Source organism: Simochromis diagramma, unplaced genomic scaffold, assembly GCF_900408965.1.
Source record: "Simochromis diagramma unplaced genomic scaffold, fSimDia1.1 OVJJ01000816.1, whole genome shotgun sequence".
NCBI lineage: Eukaryota > Metazoa > Chordata > Actinopteri > Cichliformes > Cichlidae > Simochromis > Simochromis diagramma.
Window position 1 is genome coordinate 10723192 of NW_024386908.1, and position 21541 is coordinate 10744732.

Genomic DNA, 21541 nt, shown 5'->3' on the forward strand with positions numbered 1-21541 from the left:
CCTATTATGCAGATTTCTGTTACTATCCAGACTGTTTAATATTTTTACACAATCATACTTTTACTCGGCAGCAATATCTGTACCAACAAAGTAAATGATGTACTTTGTTTTATTTTGCGTGTGAGTAGAGAGGTCATTGTTGGAACTCACTGTAACCTACACTGTAAGTAATAATTGTTGTATTTGAAACATGCAGGCTATTTGTATTGATTCATTTTGTAGTTTTAGTGTCTACCTGCACATATATGGAGTTCATTTTCTTACAATTTGTTACAAATCAATGTAATGAATTTTCTTGAAACTCGAAAATACGAGCTGCAAGCAAAAGCACCATCCGCACAGACTGTCGGACACCCTGAAAGCAACAAGCTTGACTGGACCGGACAAAACGCCCACTGCAGTGGTGCCGTAGACTCTGAGTAGACGGAGATAAACAAGGTCCTTTTTCCAGCCTTAAACGTCGGTCTGGTGAGTATGTGGTTAGATATAAGATGAAAACGCCTGTTTGTCTGTCCAACTGTGAGATAATGTGTTTAAACTTTGTCCTGCCATCGGCAACGCAGGTGGGACATTTATTTTTTCAGGATTTTCAGGACAGCTATCTTGAAGAAGAGGGGGGGAAAGTTAAGTTTGACTTACACAGAAAAGGACTTAAGTGTCTGTGTATTGATTCGTAGCTTGTGATGCTGGAGCACAACAGCGCAGGTTAAAGTCTAAAATGTCCGAGACCGGGCTTTTTTCTTTTCCTTTTTAAGGGGGACCCGTGTTCGTTTCCTCCTAATTCATCTGGACAGACTGTTAAAAGCAGGAAGGCCTTGTTAGGAAAGAGTTAACGGCCAGCTTAGGCGCTCTAAAATCAGGCAAATAGTTTAATTTCATTTAAATTTTATTTGTCATTTAATAGTTTGCAGTAGGCACGAACACGGAAAGGAAACTTGGCTGTATTTACAGGGGAGGTTAAAGGATATTTTGAAATTTGGGTTCATAAGGGGAACCAAGAGGATAAGGGGGGCATGGGGAATACTATGTTAAAAGTAAACCTCAGGGTGTTTTTGTTTGTTTTGTTTTTGGGTTTTTTTTTGTAGTGTTCTGTGCCCCACTACAGATTGCATTACAGTAAAAAGTGGAACTGCACAAGATTCTCTTTTCCACTAGCACCTATTTGGCTTGATTTTCCTCTGCTCTACTCTGTTCAATTTCTGTCATTTTCCATTGCAATTGGCAGGCTGAACCTAGGGCTAGTTGCAAATCTATGGCAGGGCTTACACATATAGAACATGCATGACTTTGGACTCTGGGAGGAATGCAAAGTATTGGGAGAGAATGCATAATTGCATGGGAAGAACATGTAAACATTAGACACAGTTTGGCCCCAGCCGGCCAATGGATTCAAACCCAGGACCTCCTTACTGTGAAATAAAATAGGAAATAAAATCAGTTACTCAATCAAATTAATAAGAAGCTCACTGACCACAGATACTGGTTGTGGCTGAACCACACTGGGCCGGACTGAAGAAGCTGGACTACATGGTGGTTCAAAGGCACTCATCTGTGCTGTTCCCGACCCTGTCTCCTTGTCTGCTCTTTGGGTTTTATACACCCTGCTCGCTCTCTCTGCCATCTCCACATCATCTGCCTCTTACTCCTCCTCTTCTTCATCCGACTCTCCCACCACTGCTCTCTACTCCCTCACCTACAGCTCTTTGTTCTCACTTGAAGCTTTGTCTCCTGAAAAAAAGATGACAAACCTTAAGGAAAAGTTAAGGATAACCTCAATGACTTACCTCACTATCACTGTCATCAGTCAGTAGTGAGATTCCTGGACTTACAGAAAGTTTACAGCCTCCTCCAGGGTATATAAATGTGGACGCTTCGCACCCAGTAAACAGAGATCTTGCAGACTATACTTAGTACAGATGAACACCAGGGACTGGGTAAATTATCATAAAAGATTTATTTGATGGAAACCTGTTTTTTTTCTTTTTTTTTTTTTTATATTCCCTTTTTAAAAATTTATATTTATACAGTTTTCTCCATTGCCATTGAAAGAGTGGTTTATTTTCCACGAACCTTGTCTTTATACAGCCACAGTCGCCCCCTACTGGCCGAAAAAACAATTAAATAAAAAGAAAGAATAGTAATGTTAACACTTCTGCACTGGGTTTACTTATCAGATCTGGAACCTTCTCTCACCTTCTATACAATGGACCCATTTCAGAAGCATATACATTATGTTGATCAATAATAGTTATTGACTCAGCAACTCAGCCGTATATAATTTTCTTGTTATGCTGCTGAGAAGCAAATAGTCTATAGAATAATTTATTAATACATTTAAATGAATTATTAAAAAACAAAATCTGCAAGGTAACTGCTTATTGAAACTTCAAAATAAAACTTGATTCACTGCTATTTATAGACACACCTATGCTTTTTTCATCAGTTTTATGTTTACTTTTTCTGTTCTTCATATATTAGTCACAAATGCTTTAGAGAGAGAGCATTGTTGGAGCATTGTTGCTCCACAACATGTCAGATAAAATCTAAAAACAAGGCAATTAAGGTAAATTATCAAGAGATAACTGAAGTATTGTAGAAAATGCTGTAGATATTTCAGATGAAACCCCATTCCCATTTATTGTTTATGAGTGAAGGTAGATGGAATATCTCAAAGCCTGAATGAAGTGGAAAATTTCATGCATGGAGAGACAATTTTTCCTTTCGTTTTCCTTCTTCCTTTGTAGACAAGCTGACCCTTTAGCAAGCTTACTAGCTTGCGTGTTTACCTTATTCATTTTCATCCCCAACAAATGATTTATTCATCACTTTTCCTCTCAGATCTACACCTACAGTATTATGTGTATTATTCCTGAGCCGGCAGACAGAAAAGCTGCAACATTTTCTTTTATGCTCTGTCCGCTGAAGGATGCTATTTAGATCAATTGTATAGGTCTAAGTGCTTTCCACACCCACGGCCTTTTATTTACAGGGCCAAGACTAGAAGCTCAATTAATGATTCATAGGGACATGTCCTAGTGATAATTCAAAGATGTGGTTTGTGATATAACAAAAGCATGTCATATTGGGGCCTTGGATGCTGCATCACTAAACAACTAGTAATATTTCGTGCAGTGAGAAGTCTGGGGCATGGGAGTTATGTGCAGCTGGATAAGTGTAAATGTGTGAACAATACTTGTTTAGCTATTTTTGGGTAAAGAAAGGAATGTAAATGCTAAAAACACATCTAAAGAAAACTATAGTAAGATTTTTTTTTTTATTGTGATACATTTTTAGCAGTACTTTGCAGGAAAATGTAATGTTTCCAACAAACAAATCTGCACTTATAGAATTCAACTGAAGACAAAAAGATGTCGGTGGGTTATAAAGATGACCAGAACGACTGGGTGACCGTGTGCCTCAAGTACCTGCTCTTTGTTTTCAACTTTCTCTTCTGGGTAAGTGGCTAGTAATCCTCATTTCAAGTAATATGTACTCACAGAGACCTCACCACAATAACTGAGCTTTACATTTAATGTCCTGGTGAATTGGATCGTCACTGACAACATCAGTAGCAACTCTGTAAAACTGTCTGTGTTCCTTTAAAACTGCTTTTTTTTTTTTTTTAGAGACATTGCTCATACAGAGCCACATAGAAATAGGAAGAGGATTAAGGAAAGTTTTCAGTCTTCCTAGGCTAAGCTATGGACTGAGTTCAAAGTGAGTCATAGATTATTTAGGGCTTGTCAGTGTATTCTGGCCACACAGTGTATCAAACCTGCTCTCTGGCACCGCACTTTATGCTGCTAAAGCTCCGCTCTCTTACAGCATCAGTGCAGAGTCTTTGGGCTTACAGAGTCAAAAAAGAAGATTTTGTGGAGCGAGAGACAGATCCGTAAGTGGGAGAGGTTAGAAAGAGAAAAGGGATCAAGCTTTAGCTTTAGGCCTCTATTAAATTCCCTGTCGCCACCTAACAACCAGTCTCTTGAGGAAAAATAGTATCATTTTCCTCTGAAGGCTGTCCTCCATCTCGCAACACTTTTTTTCTAAGAGGGCATTTTTGTCCACCCCCTACACAAATTAATCATAGGCGGGGGAGCAGTGCATACTCTGTGAGGATGAACTGGCATTGGCCATTTCTGTTTTTCACTTTCTTAGCACATTACTTTTAAAAGAGAGTGCATCATCTAGGGATTTCTCATTTGTCCCTGTTTTTCACGGTGCTGTTATTGGCAGTCATCAAAAACACAGATATCATTAGTTAAAGCAAAATTGAATAAAGTAATGTTTGACATGTGCTCAGAAAATAATCCAGCTGATGTGATTAATGCCCAGTTAAAGCATGATTGTTTGGTTAATTGAGGGTAGAATGAAATATAGATTTGGCAGTATATCGTAGTGTTTCTCCTTCCCCTCCAAATTTGACTTGCCAGAGACTTTTTCAATTGATTTTTTTATATGTTATTTATTATATATGAATATATTACTAATGCAGTGTGTCAAGCCTTTCTGATGTAGGATATTTAGGACCGATAACGATATTTGGAGATTTTTAAATCTTTTATATATCAGCCGATATTTTTTTTTTTTTCTTTCAAAAATGGTAAACATGAACAGGTTTCCCTCACACATGTTAGGTACAGTTATTTATGAGTCCTTACTAAGATAATATACCAATGCAGTTTAAAAATAATCTTGATTTATTGACATAATCTTAGATTATTAATTTACGCTGTCTGGTGGACAAGTACACTCTGATGGTGAAACTATGTAGCATCCATACTCAACATGGGTGAAGGTTGTTCCTCCTGTCTCTGCTTTTCTTGTTTTAATTATCATCTATTGACGGCTACAAACGTCGGTACTGATATATCGGCAAATAGCTACTCTGTGATCCCCTCACATGATCGCGTGAACCACACCCTGATGCCATTTTACTCTGCCTCCTCCTCCTTGTCAGTTACAGCTGAGGATGGTGTGATTGTGTTTTCAGCTTTCTGCTTTCTTCAAACCTTGCACAGATTTCCACTTGGACTCAAGAATGAACTGATTAGATTTTTGTGGTAAAACATTTCTGGCAACATTTCAAGTTACGTAAGATGTTTAAGGTTAAGTCTGGATAGACATGGATGTAAAGTGCAGCTTCACTACTTGGCAGATACTAAGGCGGTAATTTTATTTTGAGCAGTGATAGTACAGAGATAGGAGAACAGTATTGGGAACTACTTTCAGAAAAAGTGATAGCCAACTTAAAAAAATGTAATTCAGTGGAACTTAGTTGTTAGAAGAAATGTCTTTACAGTGTTAGAGAAGGGTGATTTCCCACTGGTTGGTCCTCGGTTGGATATGTGGTGTTGTGAGTAAGAGGTCCTTCCTTCTAAAGGAAAGGGATGGGAGGATGAAGAAAGACTCTCTCAGGCATTTCCTATTTGCCCTCCTTTGAAACTTGCAAGATGAGAAAAAGAGATCAGGAAGCCACCCTGGATCACTTACTCTGTATTGTTTCTAAGTAAGTGGTCATTATGCCCTGGCTTGATTGCAGACGTCTCACCACTCCTGTTAGTTGTTACGCATGGTCACTTTTCTCTGTTTCTCATTCTGTTTCCTCTTTTTTTTCTTGCCTCCTTTATGCCCTCTTCCTCTGTTCCATTTCCTTTTCTTTTTCTAAGTGACTCATCTAAAAGCTTTGAGTTCACTTTAAATTGATCACTTCCTGCCCTGAAAAATGTTTCGCTTGAATGTTACAGTACTTGTGTTTTGCTATTCTTTAATAATAAACTGACATGGTACACTTAGTTAAATTCAGTTACATTTCATATCTCGTGCGTTTTTTGTCTCTGTAGTATGACACTTCGTGCTGCACTAAACATTTTTATTTATGTTTTTATTCAGATGTCTTTTTAATCCTGCTACTTTTTCTCTGCTTCTCTTAATTCTTCTCCAGATGGGCGGAGCTGCTGTTCTGGGTGTGGGCGTCTGGACACTGGTGGCAAAGAGCGACTACTTGAGCCTACTGGCCTCCAGCACTTTTGCTGTGTCAGCATACACCCTCATCTTAGCTGGCAGCCTGGTGGTAGTTACAGGCTTTTTGGGCTGTTGTGCAGTCATCCGGGAGCAGAGAAGCTGTCTGTCCACGGTGAGAGACGAGAGAGTGATGGATGGGGGTTTCCGCTTAGGTCCAGGCATTTGTTTGTAGCTGTAAAGGTGTGGGTTAGGCTTACACTTAGGATTCAATGTAGAGTCTGTGTTTAAAATTAACCCGCACGTAGATCATAACTCAGAACTTACAAAAAATATATTTTGATGGCAAACACTCATGCTTTTGGAACAGTTACCAGTTTGTCATTTAAAGGTTTAGAGGAGTGTAGTTTTTTTTTTTTATTTTTTTTTTTAGAATGAGCATGAGAGAGTTAATCATATATTTTTTTTCATATTTTTTTTTTCAAGGGTATTTTTGCTGTAATATAGGAGGTCAAAGTGCAGATGGTCAATGCAGGGCGTGAAAGTGTACATGGACAGTAATTTTGCTGTGATTTTACCAAAGAACATTGCATCTGGAAAACCTAAAAAATCTGTTTAATAATACTTATTAATGTAGAGTTTGAGCATTTTTGTCTTAATTTGCCATCCATCCAAGACGGCGAGTCGATATTTGCTAGTGGAGAATCCACTTTTTTATGTTGAAAGGTCACTTCCACTTAGCCAGCTAGCCCTTGCATTTCCCATCACGTTTTCCTTTCTTGTAGGCAGTTTGGGCCTTTTTTTTTTTTTTTTTTGGCATCCCTGGTCATTATTCAGCAGCTTAACAGTCTCTTGTGTTGTGGTCACACTGGCTTTATATGTCATTACGCCAAGGTTGCAGAGATGGAAAACACTCTTACAGTCCAAGACAAGTGATTCGGACTATGTCTGGTGAACGAGAATAGAATAATTCACTTAAGAAAGCATGGGTGTGCTTGCCTCCTCGTTGAGCACAGCAGTCCCACGCTGGCATAAATAGAATGTAACTGAATAGGGAAACACTGCAGAAGATAAATAATAAGTTATGTAATAACAGCCCTGATAGTCTACTGGTCCGTGGTTCTAGATTGTCCACTGTGAGAAGCTAGATGCTCGCCCACATGTACACAAATGTGGCAACATGCGATGGCGCTCATCCATGCTAAGCCTGGTCTAAGGTCTATCGCTAGATGTTGACGAATGACTCTGACGGGGCCCTCGCTGTCCTCATTATTTTACAGAGACAGGACCCAGTGGGAGAGAAGGAGGCGGGAGGTGAACGTTCTCTGCCGCAGGGCTATTTATAGGTTTGTCTATCTACTGGTGATGGATGGAGAGAGAAAGGGCCTTGCAGGAGTGAAGAGGTAGATGCGCAGAGGAAACGGAATCTGCGGTGCAGTTTGGTTCAACTGTTTTTTTTTTTTTTGTGCTATTTATAGATTTGTTTGGGAAGAATAATGAGTGATGCTAGCATGTACAGTAAGTGTTGTGTGCATAGAGAAGTGTGAAGTTGGCATTTTGTGTGGGTAGCAGGCACACAGAGACTGAAGTGCTTTTTTCGCAATCTTGTAACCAAGAGAGACGCAGAGCAGGCTGGGTTTCTGCTCAGCATCATTACTGCGATAGCTGCAAAACAAAAAAGAACATCTGTTTGTGCGTGTGTTAAATATTTCTTCCTTACAGCTGTTTGTTACCAATAGTTTTCAATCACTTTGTTTGGTGCATCTAGCAGGTTGTGCAATAGCATCTGTGTCTCCATAATGGTTCTGAGTTACGCTGTTGTTTTCCCCGCTCTGTGACAGCTGGTCCCTGTTAGGTGCGTGTTTGTGTGTCTGTTTGTATATGGACTTGAATTATGTGGAATGAGCCATGTTTTGATGGGTGTACAAACCATCTGATGAACAATAAAAAAGTTGGGTTATTTAAGTGTGGGAAAGCTGGAGTTTTGATCTGCTCATTTTGCTATCAAAGTACTCTCTGTGTGGGCAATCAGTTCGTCACACTGTTTGCATAACAGTACATACAACAGTGCTTGCCATTAAGAATGACGCTTACAGTTAAAGCCTCTGTTATTCTCATTTTTATTTTTTGCCTCAGCACCCATCTCATGTCTGATTCTTTTTCATTCTTGCAGAGGAAAACTAAACACAGTATTTGAGAGTAGCGCTCAAATACTAAGCAAACGGCAACATCAAATAATAATATTTGAGGATGACGCTCGAATACTGTGCTAATACTGTTTTGTTTTTTCTAAGATAATTTCAGACATCAGTTATGATAAATAGTGAAACTTTATTCTAGTAACGTGGGGAGCTCTGTAAAGATGCCCAGGAGAAATGGGTTTCTGCAGCCTGTCAAATTGCTTTCTGGTTGTCTCATTTCATGCAGGACTGCCATCTGCGTTTGAAGTGACAGATGCAGTGCGGTGACAGTTGATGAAAGTTTATATTGAGCCATCACAAGCGTGAGCAACTTGAGTTAGCAACCAGATACTTCAGGCGACTACTGAGCTAATGAGTGTTCAGTCATATTTACTGAAATTCTTTTTTGCTCTCTCTTTCTGTCCTGTCTCTCATCCACAGTATTTCATCTGCCTCCTGTTTATCTTCTTGATCGAACTTGTGGCCGGAGTACTAGCTTATGTATACTACCAGAGGGTAAGTGGTCACTTTTTATTGGTTTAGCTGAGTGACGTTGTGCAGTGATGACCCAAGCTGCAGTTTATCCTTGTTGAAATAACTGCAGCAGCTAATCCATGCCTGCAGGCACGTGGGAAAATGGGGTTAAAAAAAACTTCTATCCAGATGATCATCATCAAACTAGTGTGCTGGGGCGTTTCTCATATTAATACACTACAGATGGGATAGCAGAGAGACTACTAGATATAGGGATCGTTTGTGATTTACTGGATGTTAATCATAATCGTGTTTTGGGTTTGAGTTATACATATTATGATTTTTTTTCCCCCTTCTTGGTATATATCAAAGAGCAGGCGTTTTGCAAAGCAGATAAAGTTCTGCAAGAAAAGTTTGAACATTCAGATGTCAAGATGTCAGTGAGGAAACGGGGCAGAGGCTAAAAATAAACAGAACATATCTTTCTTTTTTCTTTTTTGAGCACTTGCTTGGCATTTGAAACATCTTTCAGGCTCACCTTTGACTAAGCTGCATTTTGTTAGTGTGCAGTTAGGCTGCTGCTAGTATTAGATTGACCTGTGCTGAAGCAAAAATTACAGATTACCAGTCAGGCTGTTGTGGTGACAACTTGTGACTGGGAAAGGTAACATAGGGGAAAAATTAGTAGTAAAAGCCAAAAAACAAAGGCTCATAGGCAAGAGATCATGGTGAATTAAACTGTAATTCACAAAATCTGTTTATTTGCTGACTCTTCCTACACCTACATGGAGTTAAATGGCCAGAATTTGCACATGGGTACATCTCATCTGCATTGGATATTATTATGTAGTCATTATTATTTGATGATTTGTTATCATTATTTCATTTATATTCACAAAATCTTTCATGATGATTACATCCACAAAACTTTAATAATGCATTATACATTATAAAGTCATTATATTGCTTGATGGCTACCTACTAGCGGTCTAAAATGACCCTTTGCAGCATTTAATAAAACTAAAGCATGGAAATGTAGTAGAGTGTCAAAGAAGACTTAAAAAAACAAGCAAACAAAGAAAGAAAGAAGTAAGAAGTAATTTTCAGTCTTTAGGCAACAAAACCTGGTTAAGTTGGTTAAACTACTTGGGTAAATTTTGTGAAAGAGGATCAAAATGGTTTGTTTTACAACATAAACACATGTCAGAACATATATCTGCAAGAAAGCCCTGAAGGCAAACTTCTCCCGTCAGGTCTTTTCACTTATATCAGCTCAGACGTCAGCTGCAGTGATGATCCTTTAATTCATTTATATATTGCAGTTACAGGATCAACAGGGTGATGTTAGATTACTGTAGATGACGGCTGCCTATTATTTAAGAATGAATTCAGCTGTGCTTTTTGTGAATCAAGAGACTAATAATCTAATAAGTTATAAATAATTGATAAATTATTCATTAAAAACAATTATCATAAAAGAAAATACAGTGACATCAGTATTGTAAAACTCAGAAGGGAACATTCGAGTAAGAGCGTGGAACCAAGCAGGAATAAAGGCTTTCTAAAGCAGCATCCTCAGTGATCCTCCTCTGATGACATGACTCTCTGAAGTGTATCTAACACATTAGATATTCTTGGCATTTAGTTATCGCCCAAACATCTGGCTGTCAGTCAGCTTCAGTCAGTGAGGGCTGCATAGGGCATCTTGTAATCTTTGGGCAGATTTATTGTGATGGAAGAGGGTTCAGTACGGGATAGAATCACTTTAAAGATAAAGATTTGCATTGTTTCCTGCACCCTGTGTGAGTGTGAGAAAATGTATCCAGACATCAAAGGCTGTATTCCTAGTCAATTTTTTTTTAGTGTCTTGTTTATCTGTATTCTGCATCACAGCACTCCCCAATGCTACCAATCTATCATCCCCTTATCCTCTCCCTCACCTCCACACTATTTGCACCTACGTATCACTTTTTTCAATGCCCTTCTTTGTAGACATCGCACGCGCAATCATAAATTAAGCAGCCCGTGGGGGGGTTACCACAAAAACATTTGTTTTTACCCCAAAATGATCCCCTCCAACACACCCCTCCAGCCTTCCCACCTTCTCTGTTTCAAACACACTGTTTCTCACTGTGTATGCCTGCTGTCCCTCTCTCTGTTCCTCATTTCCAGCTGAGTGAGGAGCTGAAGCAGCATCTCAACCACACTATGACAGAGAACTACGCTCAGCCAGGAAAGGAGGCAGTCACATTTGCGGTTGACAATCTACAACAGGATGTATGAAATATATTTACAAACTCCTCTGGTGTCAAGTTTCTGTAAGATTGTATTTCACCCTCTTCAGCATGCGCGGTTAAGTATACTTGTACTTGTTATGAATTAATTTGATATATGAAGCTGAAAATTATGCTGACGTGGAGTAGAAGAAGAAATGGCTCATCACTCTGTGTATTCTGTCTGGGTTTAGACAGAGCATTGTTCCAAAGATGACAAGTGGAACAGCCGGAGCGAAAGTAGTCCCTGAGAGGAAAATTACTGCTGTGAAAATATATTTATATAGTGGCTTGATGTTAGGAATTTGTTTACACTAGATGATACATGAAACCATATTTTAATCAGAATGAGAGATATGGCCTCACACTGTGGAACTAAAGTCTGAGCTTTCCTTTTTCTGCCTCTCCAGTTCAAATGCTGTGGCAGCAACAATTCTCATGATTGGACTGTGAGCAAGTACCTTGTGTCAGGGCAAGCAGAAGGCAGGGCGGTACCTGACAGCTGCTGTAAGACCATCACACCTCACTGTGGAAAGAGGGACCACCCCTCCAACATCTACAAAGTGGAGGTCAGTGCAATAAATGCTTCTGGCAAAATGACAGCAGGCTTATTCAGCCTGTCTGTTGGGCAGCTACAACACAGAATGTGTTGTAGTTCCTCCTGTAGGTTCTATATCTTACAATAATCTTTTGTACAGTTTTGTGAAATGTGTTGCAACCTGGCTATATCCCTGACTTGAGTTATAAATATCAACTGAGTGCTTTTGCAATCAAAGATGAGTGATGATAGCCTAAAGACAGAAAAAAGAGATTGAAGCACTGAGTATACTAATAACTATGTGTAGGCAGTAATCAAAGGAAATCAGTGTTATCCAGTTGTTCAGGGTGATTGCTCATCTTCACAGTCCATTGTTTTTTGTTTTTTTTCTGGTTCATGCCATATTTGAAGAAATTAAACTGGTATTTTATTCACTTCTGGTCTGTTGTAGCCAAACCATTTTCAAATATCTGAGGCTGATATTTCATTTCCTGAAATGAAAAGCATCCATCTACTTTCCCAACTGCTGCTGGGTTGCAAGGTCGACATAGGGCAAAAGGCAGAGATAAACCTCAGTTCATGCCGTCAGATCTGTGGGCATTATTTTTGCTAACCTCCCAATTGTTTTTGGGAGGAAGCTGTGGCACCCAGAGGAAAGTCACAGGCTAAACATGCACAGAAATGCCCGAGCTGAGTAAGAGATTTGAACCAGGAACCTTCTTGCGTTGAGGCAACAGTGCCAGGCAGTGCAGCTCTGCGCAGCCCTGAAATTAAACAGAGTGACTCACAAAACATGCCAGCAAAAACACGAGTTTAAAACTTTCTTCTGATAGAATGAGCTCTAAGAAAAATGAATAAAAGATGAGGTTTTGAATGCTTATCCACGCTGCACAGGAGAGGCTCTTCCGCCTTCTCGTGTCAAATCACTCAGTTTCTTCTTATCCTTCACAATGTGCTACCTGCATCATGTGCAAAGACATAAGACATATCCTGAGAATTTAAATAAAATGGTTTGTGGATGATGACTGTATATATGTTCACTTCACTTTTTTTTTTTTTATTTTTTCTTACTGTGAGTGTTTTGAGCCCTGTAAATACGCCTGTCGGGTGATGAGGGAGTAAAGAGGGACTGAAAATGTACTTAAATAATCAAGAACATCCCAGATTCAGTAAAACCACACAACTTCTGAAGGATGTCTTGATGCTTGCTGAAGCAGTTTAAACTATAGCTATGCAGAAATGCAGACAAAGCTTTCTTGTCTAACTAATAATCTAGTGTAAACTTTAACTCTGTAGGGTGGCTGCATCACTAAGCTGGAAAAGTTCCTTGCAGATCACCTGTTGGTTATCGGTGCAGTGGGGATAGGAGTGGCCTGTCTGCAGGTAAGTAATATATACACCCAGTTCAGATGGTTGGTGAAGAAGCAGGATGCATTTCTACTGCCTTCTCCCTGAGCATACAGTGCTTTATATAAGCCCAGTTGTTATCAGAAATGAGAAACTGCTTTTAGCTTTTGTGAGTGGAATGCTGCCCTTTGTTGAATTAAAAGAAAAAAAAACTCCTATTACTGAATGTACCCTGGCAGGTCAGGATCCTCTAAATGGACACGTCTTTTCATCTCATCCGATTCTTTCTGTCATCATTATATGAGTTTGGTCCTTCTACCTATTCAATTTAGTCTAAGATGGGCTTTTTAGTATTGCAGAGCCCGAGGATATTTTTTTTTTCTCTTTTTATTTTTTTGCACTTTTCTACCAGCTAACCAAACTGTCTTACTGTAGCTGCAAACCACGTTTAAATTAACTTGAGGTCAACCTAGAACTAAACAAATTTCCACTTATTGTTTCCAGTGGTGTTTGTAAGACTGACAAGTCCACCACTTTACATACAGCTCAGTTTTAATTGGGCACCAGGGGACTGAGAATAAAGACATGAAGCCAGGATTTCACTGCCATAATTATAAAGACTGCAAAAAGCAAAAGATGAGATGACCAACCATGCAGTCTCTGTGATGCTCACCGCTGTTGGTAAAAGGAATTTAAGCAGAGTCTCCATTAGCAGTGGCTATAATATAAAGACTTTCTCACAAGAACCAAATGATCTGAAGGGACTTTGTTGAGCATTTAAATGAGGTGCTGAAAATATTGTGAATATATTGAATACATGACGTACACGGTGTAATTTTGTCACTTCTCACTCACATATTAGCATTTTTTTCGTAATGTAGGCCAACTTTATGTCTCCTCTTTGTTAAATGTTCAGTCTGTCTTAATGTCGGTGTGCACTAATCTGTCTTTGGTGTGTTGTACTCTGTGTGTGTTTGTTATCACTATAGTTGGTCGGGGCACTCTTGACAGCCTGCTTTATCTATCTGCTCTATAAAGAAGAGGAAGAGGACTTTGGTGCATTGTAATTTGGCTCTAGAGCGCTGCTGGTTTAATCTAATCGAGAGGCAAGGTTGGAGGGCACTGTAGATATTTCATATTTGACTGCCTATTTGTCGTTGCGTGGCTTCCTGTTTTGTGTTAAATGCGAGACCTGCTGTCTGCATGTTTACTGGATTAACATGTTTAATTCGTCGTGAAGCATGCAGCGACTTTGCATTTGGCTGCGTTTTCCAGTTTGTTGCTATGCATTTTGTGATGATGTGTTGCTGTGGGTGATGAGGATGTGACAGCTTATTCAAATGCATCCTGAGGATAGCACGACTCACTTGCTTTTTCACTTTGCTTTGGTTCATAGTGTCATGATCTATAATTCGTGCAGCAACGCTTCCATCAATGTAGCACCTGCGCTGACAAGAAGTGGGGAAAACACCATAGGGACAGGTGTATTTACAGCATGTAGCAGTGTTTTGCAGTAGATCTCTTGAATCCAAACCTTAATGAGGCTTCACTATGGGTGTCGGGGAGTATATGGTATACAACAATACAAACTTAATCGAATATTTACAACAGTTAAACGCAGAAATTATTAACATGCTTACTTTTAATAGACTCTTTTTAAAAATTACAAAAATTTACAGAGTAGCTGCTGCACTTATTACACCTATTTATTTAATATGCTGACACCTTCTATTACATTACCACTCAGGAAAAAAAAGCATTAGTGTTGTTGCTATAGTTACTTGCAATCTAAAATAGACTGGGCTTTCATGAACATCATTGAATTGGGACTCGGAGTTGTTTGGGGGTGCCCAGATATGTGTTTTTGCCATCCCACGAGATGGCATGTTTCTGACTCTAATGAGTTTACTTTTTAACACTGTTACATCATTGTTTTTTAGCATCTTCTGAAATTAGGCCTCAAGAAAACTAAAAAAAACAGTGTGGCTTTTTTCCTTTTTTTTTTTTCTTCTCACCTTATGTTCCCTCAGCCAAAATGACTGCATCTTCTATCCTTGTGCATAACTGTCACTGATGGTTGAGACGAGAGAGGAAAACAAAACCTTGCTCGAGGAGAAATTATGAGTCAATATTAAATTCTGACTTCCTTGATCAGGCTTCCTCTGGAAGCTTTTAGAGGCACAGAAATGGAATCTGGACACTTGCCTATTTGGCCATCAAGCTTGTAGACCCAGCGGCTTTGGTCAGCTCCTGCTTCCCTTATTCTGCTTTGTTTTTAGACTTTTTGCTGGGTGCTGTGTAGTAGTAATTTTAGACATGCTCATTCCTTATTAGGAATTCGCTGCTGGTGAAATTCTATGCTGAGAAGGATGTTTACAACAGTTCAGCTGATAAAAGATGCAGATATGCTTCATTATGCCATGTTTGAATATTTAAGATGTAATGCACGTAATCGATATAATGTCTAGTTTGCTGATAGGCCAGTAGCAGTCACCAGTGACAATGTCTGTGCATCTCTTTTCTTCATACAGCTCTGTGTTTACACTGATGTCAGATATGACAGCAAATTTCTAAATGTAAAAAGCTTCATTTAAAATACTAGCACAATTGTTGTGGTCTGTTTTCCCTTATTATAGTGATATTTTTGGAAGCCTTTTATTTATTATTATTATTATTTAAATTTATTTTGGGACTAATATTACTGGTCGGTATAGACATTTATTGGTTTTGACATTTATATTAGCCGATAAATGAAAGTTTAAAATCTTAAGAAGATACGAGAGAAACACCCTTCAACCATGTTATGACTGATATTGCATAGTTTCTCCAGCACGGGGCAGTCTACAAATTCCCTGTTGACAACACATTAGTTTGTAACTCAATAAAAACACAACCAGCTGAACCAAGCAGAGTCAGGGAGACGATAAATGAGTAAATAAATAAGTACACAAAACAATTTTGGGGGTAATCTGTATGTTTTGTGTGTCTGAGTAAAATAAAAAGGTCCCCAGAGCTTTTGCAAAGAGGAAAAACAGTATATTGAGATGTAAGAGCATTAATCTGCTCTTTCACCTCACCCAGCTTTATATAGTTTGTTTATGGAAGTCTGTGCGCACACATTTTGGTGAAATATTGGCTGCTTGACTCCTGACACCACCTAGTAACCAGCTTCATACTTTCCAGCAGTCTCTAACTCCTTCACCTTTAAACCTTCTCTGCCCCACAGTCGGTAGCATGCAAGCTTCCTGCAGTTTTCCATGGCGACTAAACTGCAGTCTGTGACCTAACACTTCCTGTTTTCAGATATGTGGAATGGTGTTCACCTGCTGCTTGTACAGAAGGATCAAGATGGACCCTTACTGAGCACAACGTGACCCCTGCACACCACCTTCAACAGATGGAGCATGACCTGCTGACACCTAACCAAACTTTAAATCCCTGCATTGTGATCTGATGACCTAAGCGTTGGACACACACGATAGAAACTCAGGCTCATGAGTTTCTGTTACCTGGTCTAGGCTGGATGTTTTTGCATGCTTTAATTTGAACATGACTAAAAAAGGGAAAGACTTAAGTTGTGTGGTATTCTATGCAACTCATGAGGGTGTGAATTTAATTGTTTTTAATTAGGAGATTTCTATAGGAGTGTTTCGATAATTCCAAGTCGAATCGGCTGAGTAAGAGCACAGAGTGAAAAGAAAGAAAGTTATGTGTGTGTTTTTGTCTTTTGTAAACACAATGTGCCTCTTACATAATTCTACTGGTAAATAATTATGTATAAATTCAGTGCCTGAAGTCTTGAAAGTGAGCTGTCAATACACTGTGATAAACCGTAGCAAATGAACGGAGTCATGTTTATATTTGTAGCTTTGTCTTTAATTCTAACACGTTGGCTGAGTGATGGTAATCAAAATAAACTTTGCAGTATCAATAATGCTCATATGTATGGCTACAAAGAAGAAAAAACTATTTTATTCCATTTAAGAAAGTGATAATTTTCTGTAAATGCTGCTAAATCTCTGAATTTAGAGCTCCATCTAGTGGTCAACATAGGTAACTTGATTTGAGGATGGTAAATGTAACTGTTCATCTTTTGTGAACTTTAAGCTTTTAATACTGCTGATATTAATAGTATAATATTGATTATATATTAATTAGTATTGCTGATTGTTTTTGGTTTTTATATGCCGTTCCTCACTTCAGACGCCAATCCCCCCCATCACTGTAAAGCCGCTGCTTTGATCTGTGAATCAAATTGAATACGGTTCTTCCTGTTTTTGCTGCCTGTTATATGCCTTGCTACCCTATTTTTTTTTTTTTTTCCTTGTCTTTGTTATATAGCCACCATAATATAGGTGTTTTAGTTGCTAAACAGTGGAAAATGGCTGTCTCTCTTTCAGGCTATTTAAATCTTCTACCAAAATATGACGCCATTCTCAGCACTCCACCTTCTGTAAAGGGACCTTGCAGGATTTGAGAAACCCTTTTGGAATTGCTAGACTTTCACAATTAATATTCTTAAACTGGTTTCAGCTATTCCAGTCATAGCTATAGGCCAAGACAATTTGACAAGACTAATAATGGACAAACAGTTATGTAAAACTAGTCCCAGCTTTTCATACATTCTCTGTATGAATGACGGCTCAAGGACAGACTGAACTTTTTATTCACGCTGTGTGGACCTTTTACTGAGTGCTTGCAGGTGTTTGCCTGAACTCAACTTCATTACAATAACACACAAATCTCATTGTCTTCTGAACCTCGGTCCTCTGTGATTGCTCACAACACGCACACTGGATCAGCATGAGAAAGGGAGCAGTAATTGCTCTCTAAACGGCTCTGCCACATATTACTCTTCAGGTATATAGAATATTAAACATATTGACTAACCGTTCACCAGAAAATGTATTTTGTAATATAATATTATACAGCTCCGGCACATGTTTTATTCATGTTCATGACAATTTGAACAACGGTGAAATTTAATCTTGGGCCATCGTTGGTACTTCTGGAACAGCTTGACTTAACAGCTGTCTTCAGGTCATGAGACAGCATGTCAATTAGATGAAGGCCATAAATCTGACCTCACCATCCCATAACCTGAATTTCATTCATTTTTTTGAGATTTTTTTTGGGTGATTTAGTTATGCGCTTTTGGTATTACCCAACTTTTCCTATGCTCAGGTTATGGGCTGCTGCCTCCATTATGATGCATAACAGCTGGAAATAAGTTCTGGTGTTGTTGCTGTGTGGCTTTTTTCTCTTTGTCGTGCCGTCTCTCCCAAAAAATTCAACTATCATTTCATCTGTCTGTTGTGGATTATCCAGCTGGTGTTCAGAAATTCTTTTATAGGCTCTTTCTGCTGTATGAATCATAATGTCTTTTTTCTACCCTCCAAGGTTTGTTGAAAGTTGTCAAAAATTAAAGGAATGGCGTGTCTGGAACTAAAACTTCTTTTCTCATGTCCTTAACTAAAACACCTGACTCCAAGTAACTTTTGGACAAGTCAGGAGAAGACGTATTTACTGTAGCACTTTAAGTAAATTCGATTATCCTTGTCTAAAAGTGAAGATGAGAAATTAAAGGACAAATCCTGAAGATTTCAATAGTTCATAAACTTTTTCCCCCCCACTTGTGTTGTTTTCCTGATTAAAATTTTGGATGCTTATATATGTAACTGGTTGTTGATGATATGACACTGGCACGTGCTTCAACTACTGACTGTTTTCTTTGAAATGTGGCTCTAGAACTCAAAAATAAATGTTTAAATGTTGCATTTAAACAACTGTGTTGTATTCATGAAAGGGTAATATTAACTCTGTTTGGACAGATGCCTATGATGCTGTGATTCCAGCTTTGTGTTAGTTGATGTGATTAATTAGTAATTTGTTATTTATCTAGACCAGAATCATACGTTTATCCCAGAGAAATCTATCATTTTTGCAGCATATGTTTGAATTACACCATATGCATATATCCAAGAAAAACGTAAGCTTAGGTAAAAGTAAAAGAAAATCCACTAGAGGGAGACAAAGATTTATCATTTGAAGAGATGCAAACTTGCACAACTTAGTGTTGACCCGACTGAACCCTTTCGGTTTTGCCATATGTTCAGAGTGGCTTTCTCACACATCAGTAGATACTCCTACCTGACTCACTTCTAGTCTTTGAAAAGATTGTTTTGACAGGACCTCAGAAATCTGCCAAGTTGGAACTAACACATTTGATGTAAACTGCAGGTCTCTTTTGTGCGTTAACCACCGATTGAATTGCAAACTCTGATACCCGTGAGAACTAAACACTGCTCGGCTACTTACTGTAACAGATGAGCACAAACAGTGCCTGCTGATTATACACACATCAAATTCACTTTACTCTTCAATTAATCTTCTCATTATGGTTTTACAGCCATGGTTTTGGGCGGTTTTGTAATCTTGTCCCTTTGTATTTAATCTGTGCATTGTAGTAAATAAAGAGTCAAAGTCTTGCAAGATAATGTGAGCTGGATGGACATCTTACTTTGTATATAATGTGTGAGCTCAAGTACGAGTGCAGTGGGAAAGCTTTTGTTACGTGTGGGGTCTTCCACAATTCCACATCGGAAAAATCTCGTAGCGTTCCCAGCTGAAACCGCATTTATTTGTGGCGCAGCACTTGTGCATGTCTGTGTGGTTTTAGACTATTGTTGAGGAAAAATCTCCATATCTTAAAGAACTGTGCCATGCACATAGGATATTTGTGCGTTTATTGTTTGTGCTATATTGCTGCCATATGCTCAAGCTCTTTGTCTTTGAGGCACCAGCTTCCCCCTTTCTCTTCGTTGCCCTGCTCCAGATTACTTACAAGACGCTGCGCCAGTTCAGGGCGATCTATCATTGTCACCCATTTAGGAAAAAAGTTTTAAAAAGAGTTTGGATGTTCTCCAACATTTTGGCTTCGGCGAGCCTATAGAAAGTGTCAGTCCCTTTGTCTTCATCAACTATAGGAGGGTGGCTCTCATTTCCTGCAAATGTCACACATGCTACAATGTAGAGACATTGACAAGACAGAAACACACGTGCACGCACACAACCAAGAGGCTATACACATTAGCATGCCGTCTGTACCCTTGGCCAGAAAACACCCATGAGGGAGAATTGGGAGCAGCTGGAGATTCACCACTCCCCATGTGTTGAGGCCTCTTTGCATCACAAGGACAAATACACACTGTTTATATCCTCTCTACCTATCACATTGTAGCCATAGGGATGATATTTCAGCAAGACGTCTTAAAGTTACCTAAGAACACATGTTGCAGTCTCATTTATCAGTGGACCATGAATGCGTGTTTGTATGTACAAGGTAACACTGAAATACTGGCAGTGTTGCTCACAGAAGAGCATGTGCACCCTTGCAAATTAGCCTGACAGCACACATTTAACATTTCTTAGGATGCAAGGTATTTGTTGAGCCCTCATAAAAAAGAAAATTTAAAAAAAAAAAAATCTGGTGCGACCACTTTTGCCTCAAGAAATACACCTGTGTTCAATATGTGCAGAAATACTTAGTTGTGGTAATTAAATGCTGTGGTCCTTTTAGCATAATAGATGTACACAGAAAGAACTTCTGTAACACATTTTGTGTTCACTGGAACATCCCCAAAGGTCTGGTTAAAGATTTGTTTTTCCTGAGGACCGTAAGCATTTTCTGATTGTGCTTTTGTGCAAGGCCTGGTCTTTAAAGACTAAAAAGAAAACCTGAAATGATTAAGACTCAGGTCACAGTAAGAGACACTGCTAAAAAGTTCAATCAAGGGGTGCAAAAGTCCTCAGTTATCTGCACACAAGGAGAATGCAGTATTCACAGACCATATCTTGTCTGTAACAACAAAGTCCCAAAGAGCGATCATCTTACAGCTTAACACATCTCAGCATGGTGTGCAGTGTGTCCTTAAAAAATTTGAGGGAACTTGAAAAATCTATGTACAGGAACAGCATGTGAAAGTCATGTCCTGAAAAAGTGTGTGTGTGTGTCTTGTGGAGTAATTAATCCAAATTTTAAATTTTTGGTTCAAATCATCGTCAGTATCTATGGAAGTCAGGTCAGGCCAAAACTATAACAGTGAGTATCTACAGCCATCTGTAAAACACGGTGGATGCATTGTCATTGTTTGGGGCTGCATTTCAGCCAGTGTTGCTGGAGATCTTGTCAAAACTGATGGAATTATGAATGCAGAAAGGTATGGTCAGATTTTGATCTACCATGCACTACTATCTGGAAAACATCTGATTGGCAAATACACTGTCACTGCAGTCAAAACATGCCTGGATAGAAAAACATGGATTGGCCCCTCCAGACCTTGGATCTCAACATTAATGAGGCAGTGTGGGATCAACTTGAGATGGAACAGAACAAAAGACACTTAGCATCCAAGGAAAAAGTTTGAATGTCACTTGAGAATCTTGGACAACTATTCCCTACGAGTACTTATGACAAAGCTTGCTGAGAGAGTTCAGGCTGTGGTAAAGAATAAAGGTGGTCACACCAAAGATTGACTTTCAAGTGTTATAAACTGTATTTCCATGAATGTTTGCACAGATTTCTCATATTCCTAGGAAAATATAAAGAAATTCAAATAATGCAGTTCACGTGACCTTTCAAGCGCGCGCGAACCCACTATTTGAACCCCGGCTTGCATAACCACTCGTATAATCGGCGATCACAGCGAGTCTACGCTACCGGCTTTATTAAAGGTAAGCGGGAAAATATGTTGGCCACCCTCTGCGCCGCT

The 21541-nt window shown here is 39.0% G+C and overlaps 1 protein-coding gene across 2 annotated transcripts; it reads left to right on the forward strand.

Annotated features, from left to right (window-relative positions):
- Positions 1-335: 335 nt before the first annotated feature.
- tspan11 (tetraspanin 11) lies at positions 336-20634 on the forward strand. Of its 2 annotated transcripts, XM_040035411.1 has the most exons (9): positions 336-468; positions 3348-3455; positions 5942-6133; positions 8580-8654; positions 10785-10889; positions 11296-11454; positions 12720-12806; positions 13760-13881; positions 16074-20634. In XM_040035411.1, exons 2-8 carry the CDS (start codon positions 3369-3371, stop codon positions 13835-13837), a joined length of 783 nt encoding a protein of 260 aa, XP_039891345.1. In that variant the 5' UTR covers positions 336-468; positions 3348-3368; the 3' UTR covers positions 13838-13881; positions 16074-20634. The 2 variants fall into 2 exon arrangements, with proteins under 2 accessions (XP_039891345.1, XP_039891346.1); XM_040035412.1 differs by lacking the exon at positions 13760-13881.
- Positions 20635-21541: the final 907 nt, after the last annotated feature.

Coding starts and splice junctions, on each gene's coding strand:
- tspan11 (XM_040035411.1), top strand. CDS start 3,369: ATGTCGGTGGGTTATAAAGATGACCAGAACGACTGGGTGACCGTGTGC. Junction 8,655..10,784: donor CTTATGTATACTACCAGAGG/GTAAGTGGTCAC, acceptor CCTCATTTCCAG/CTGAGTGAGGAGCTGAAGCA. Junction 12,807..13,759: donor TAGGAGTGGCCTGTCTGCAG/GTAAGTAATATA, acceptor TTATCACTATAG/TTGGTCGGGGCACTCTTGAC.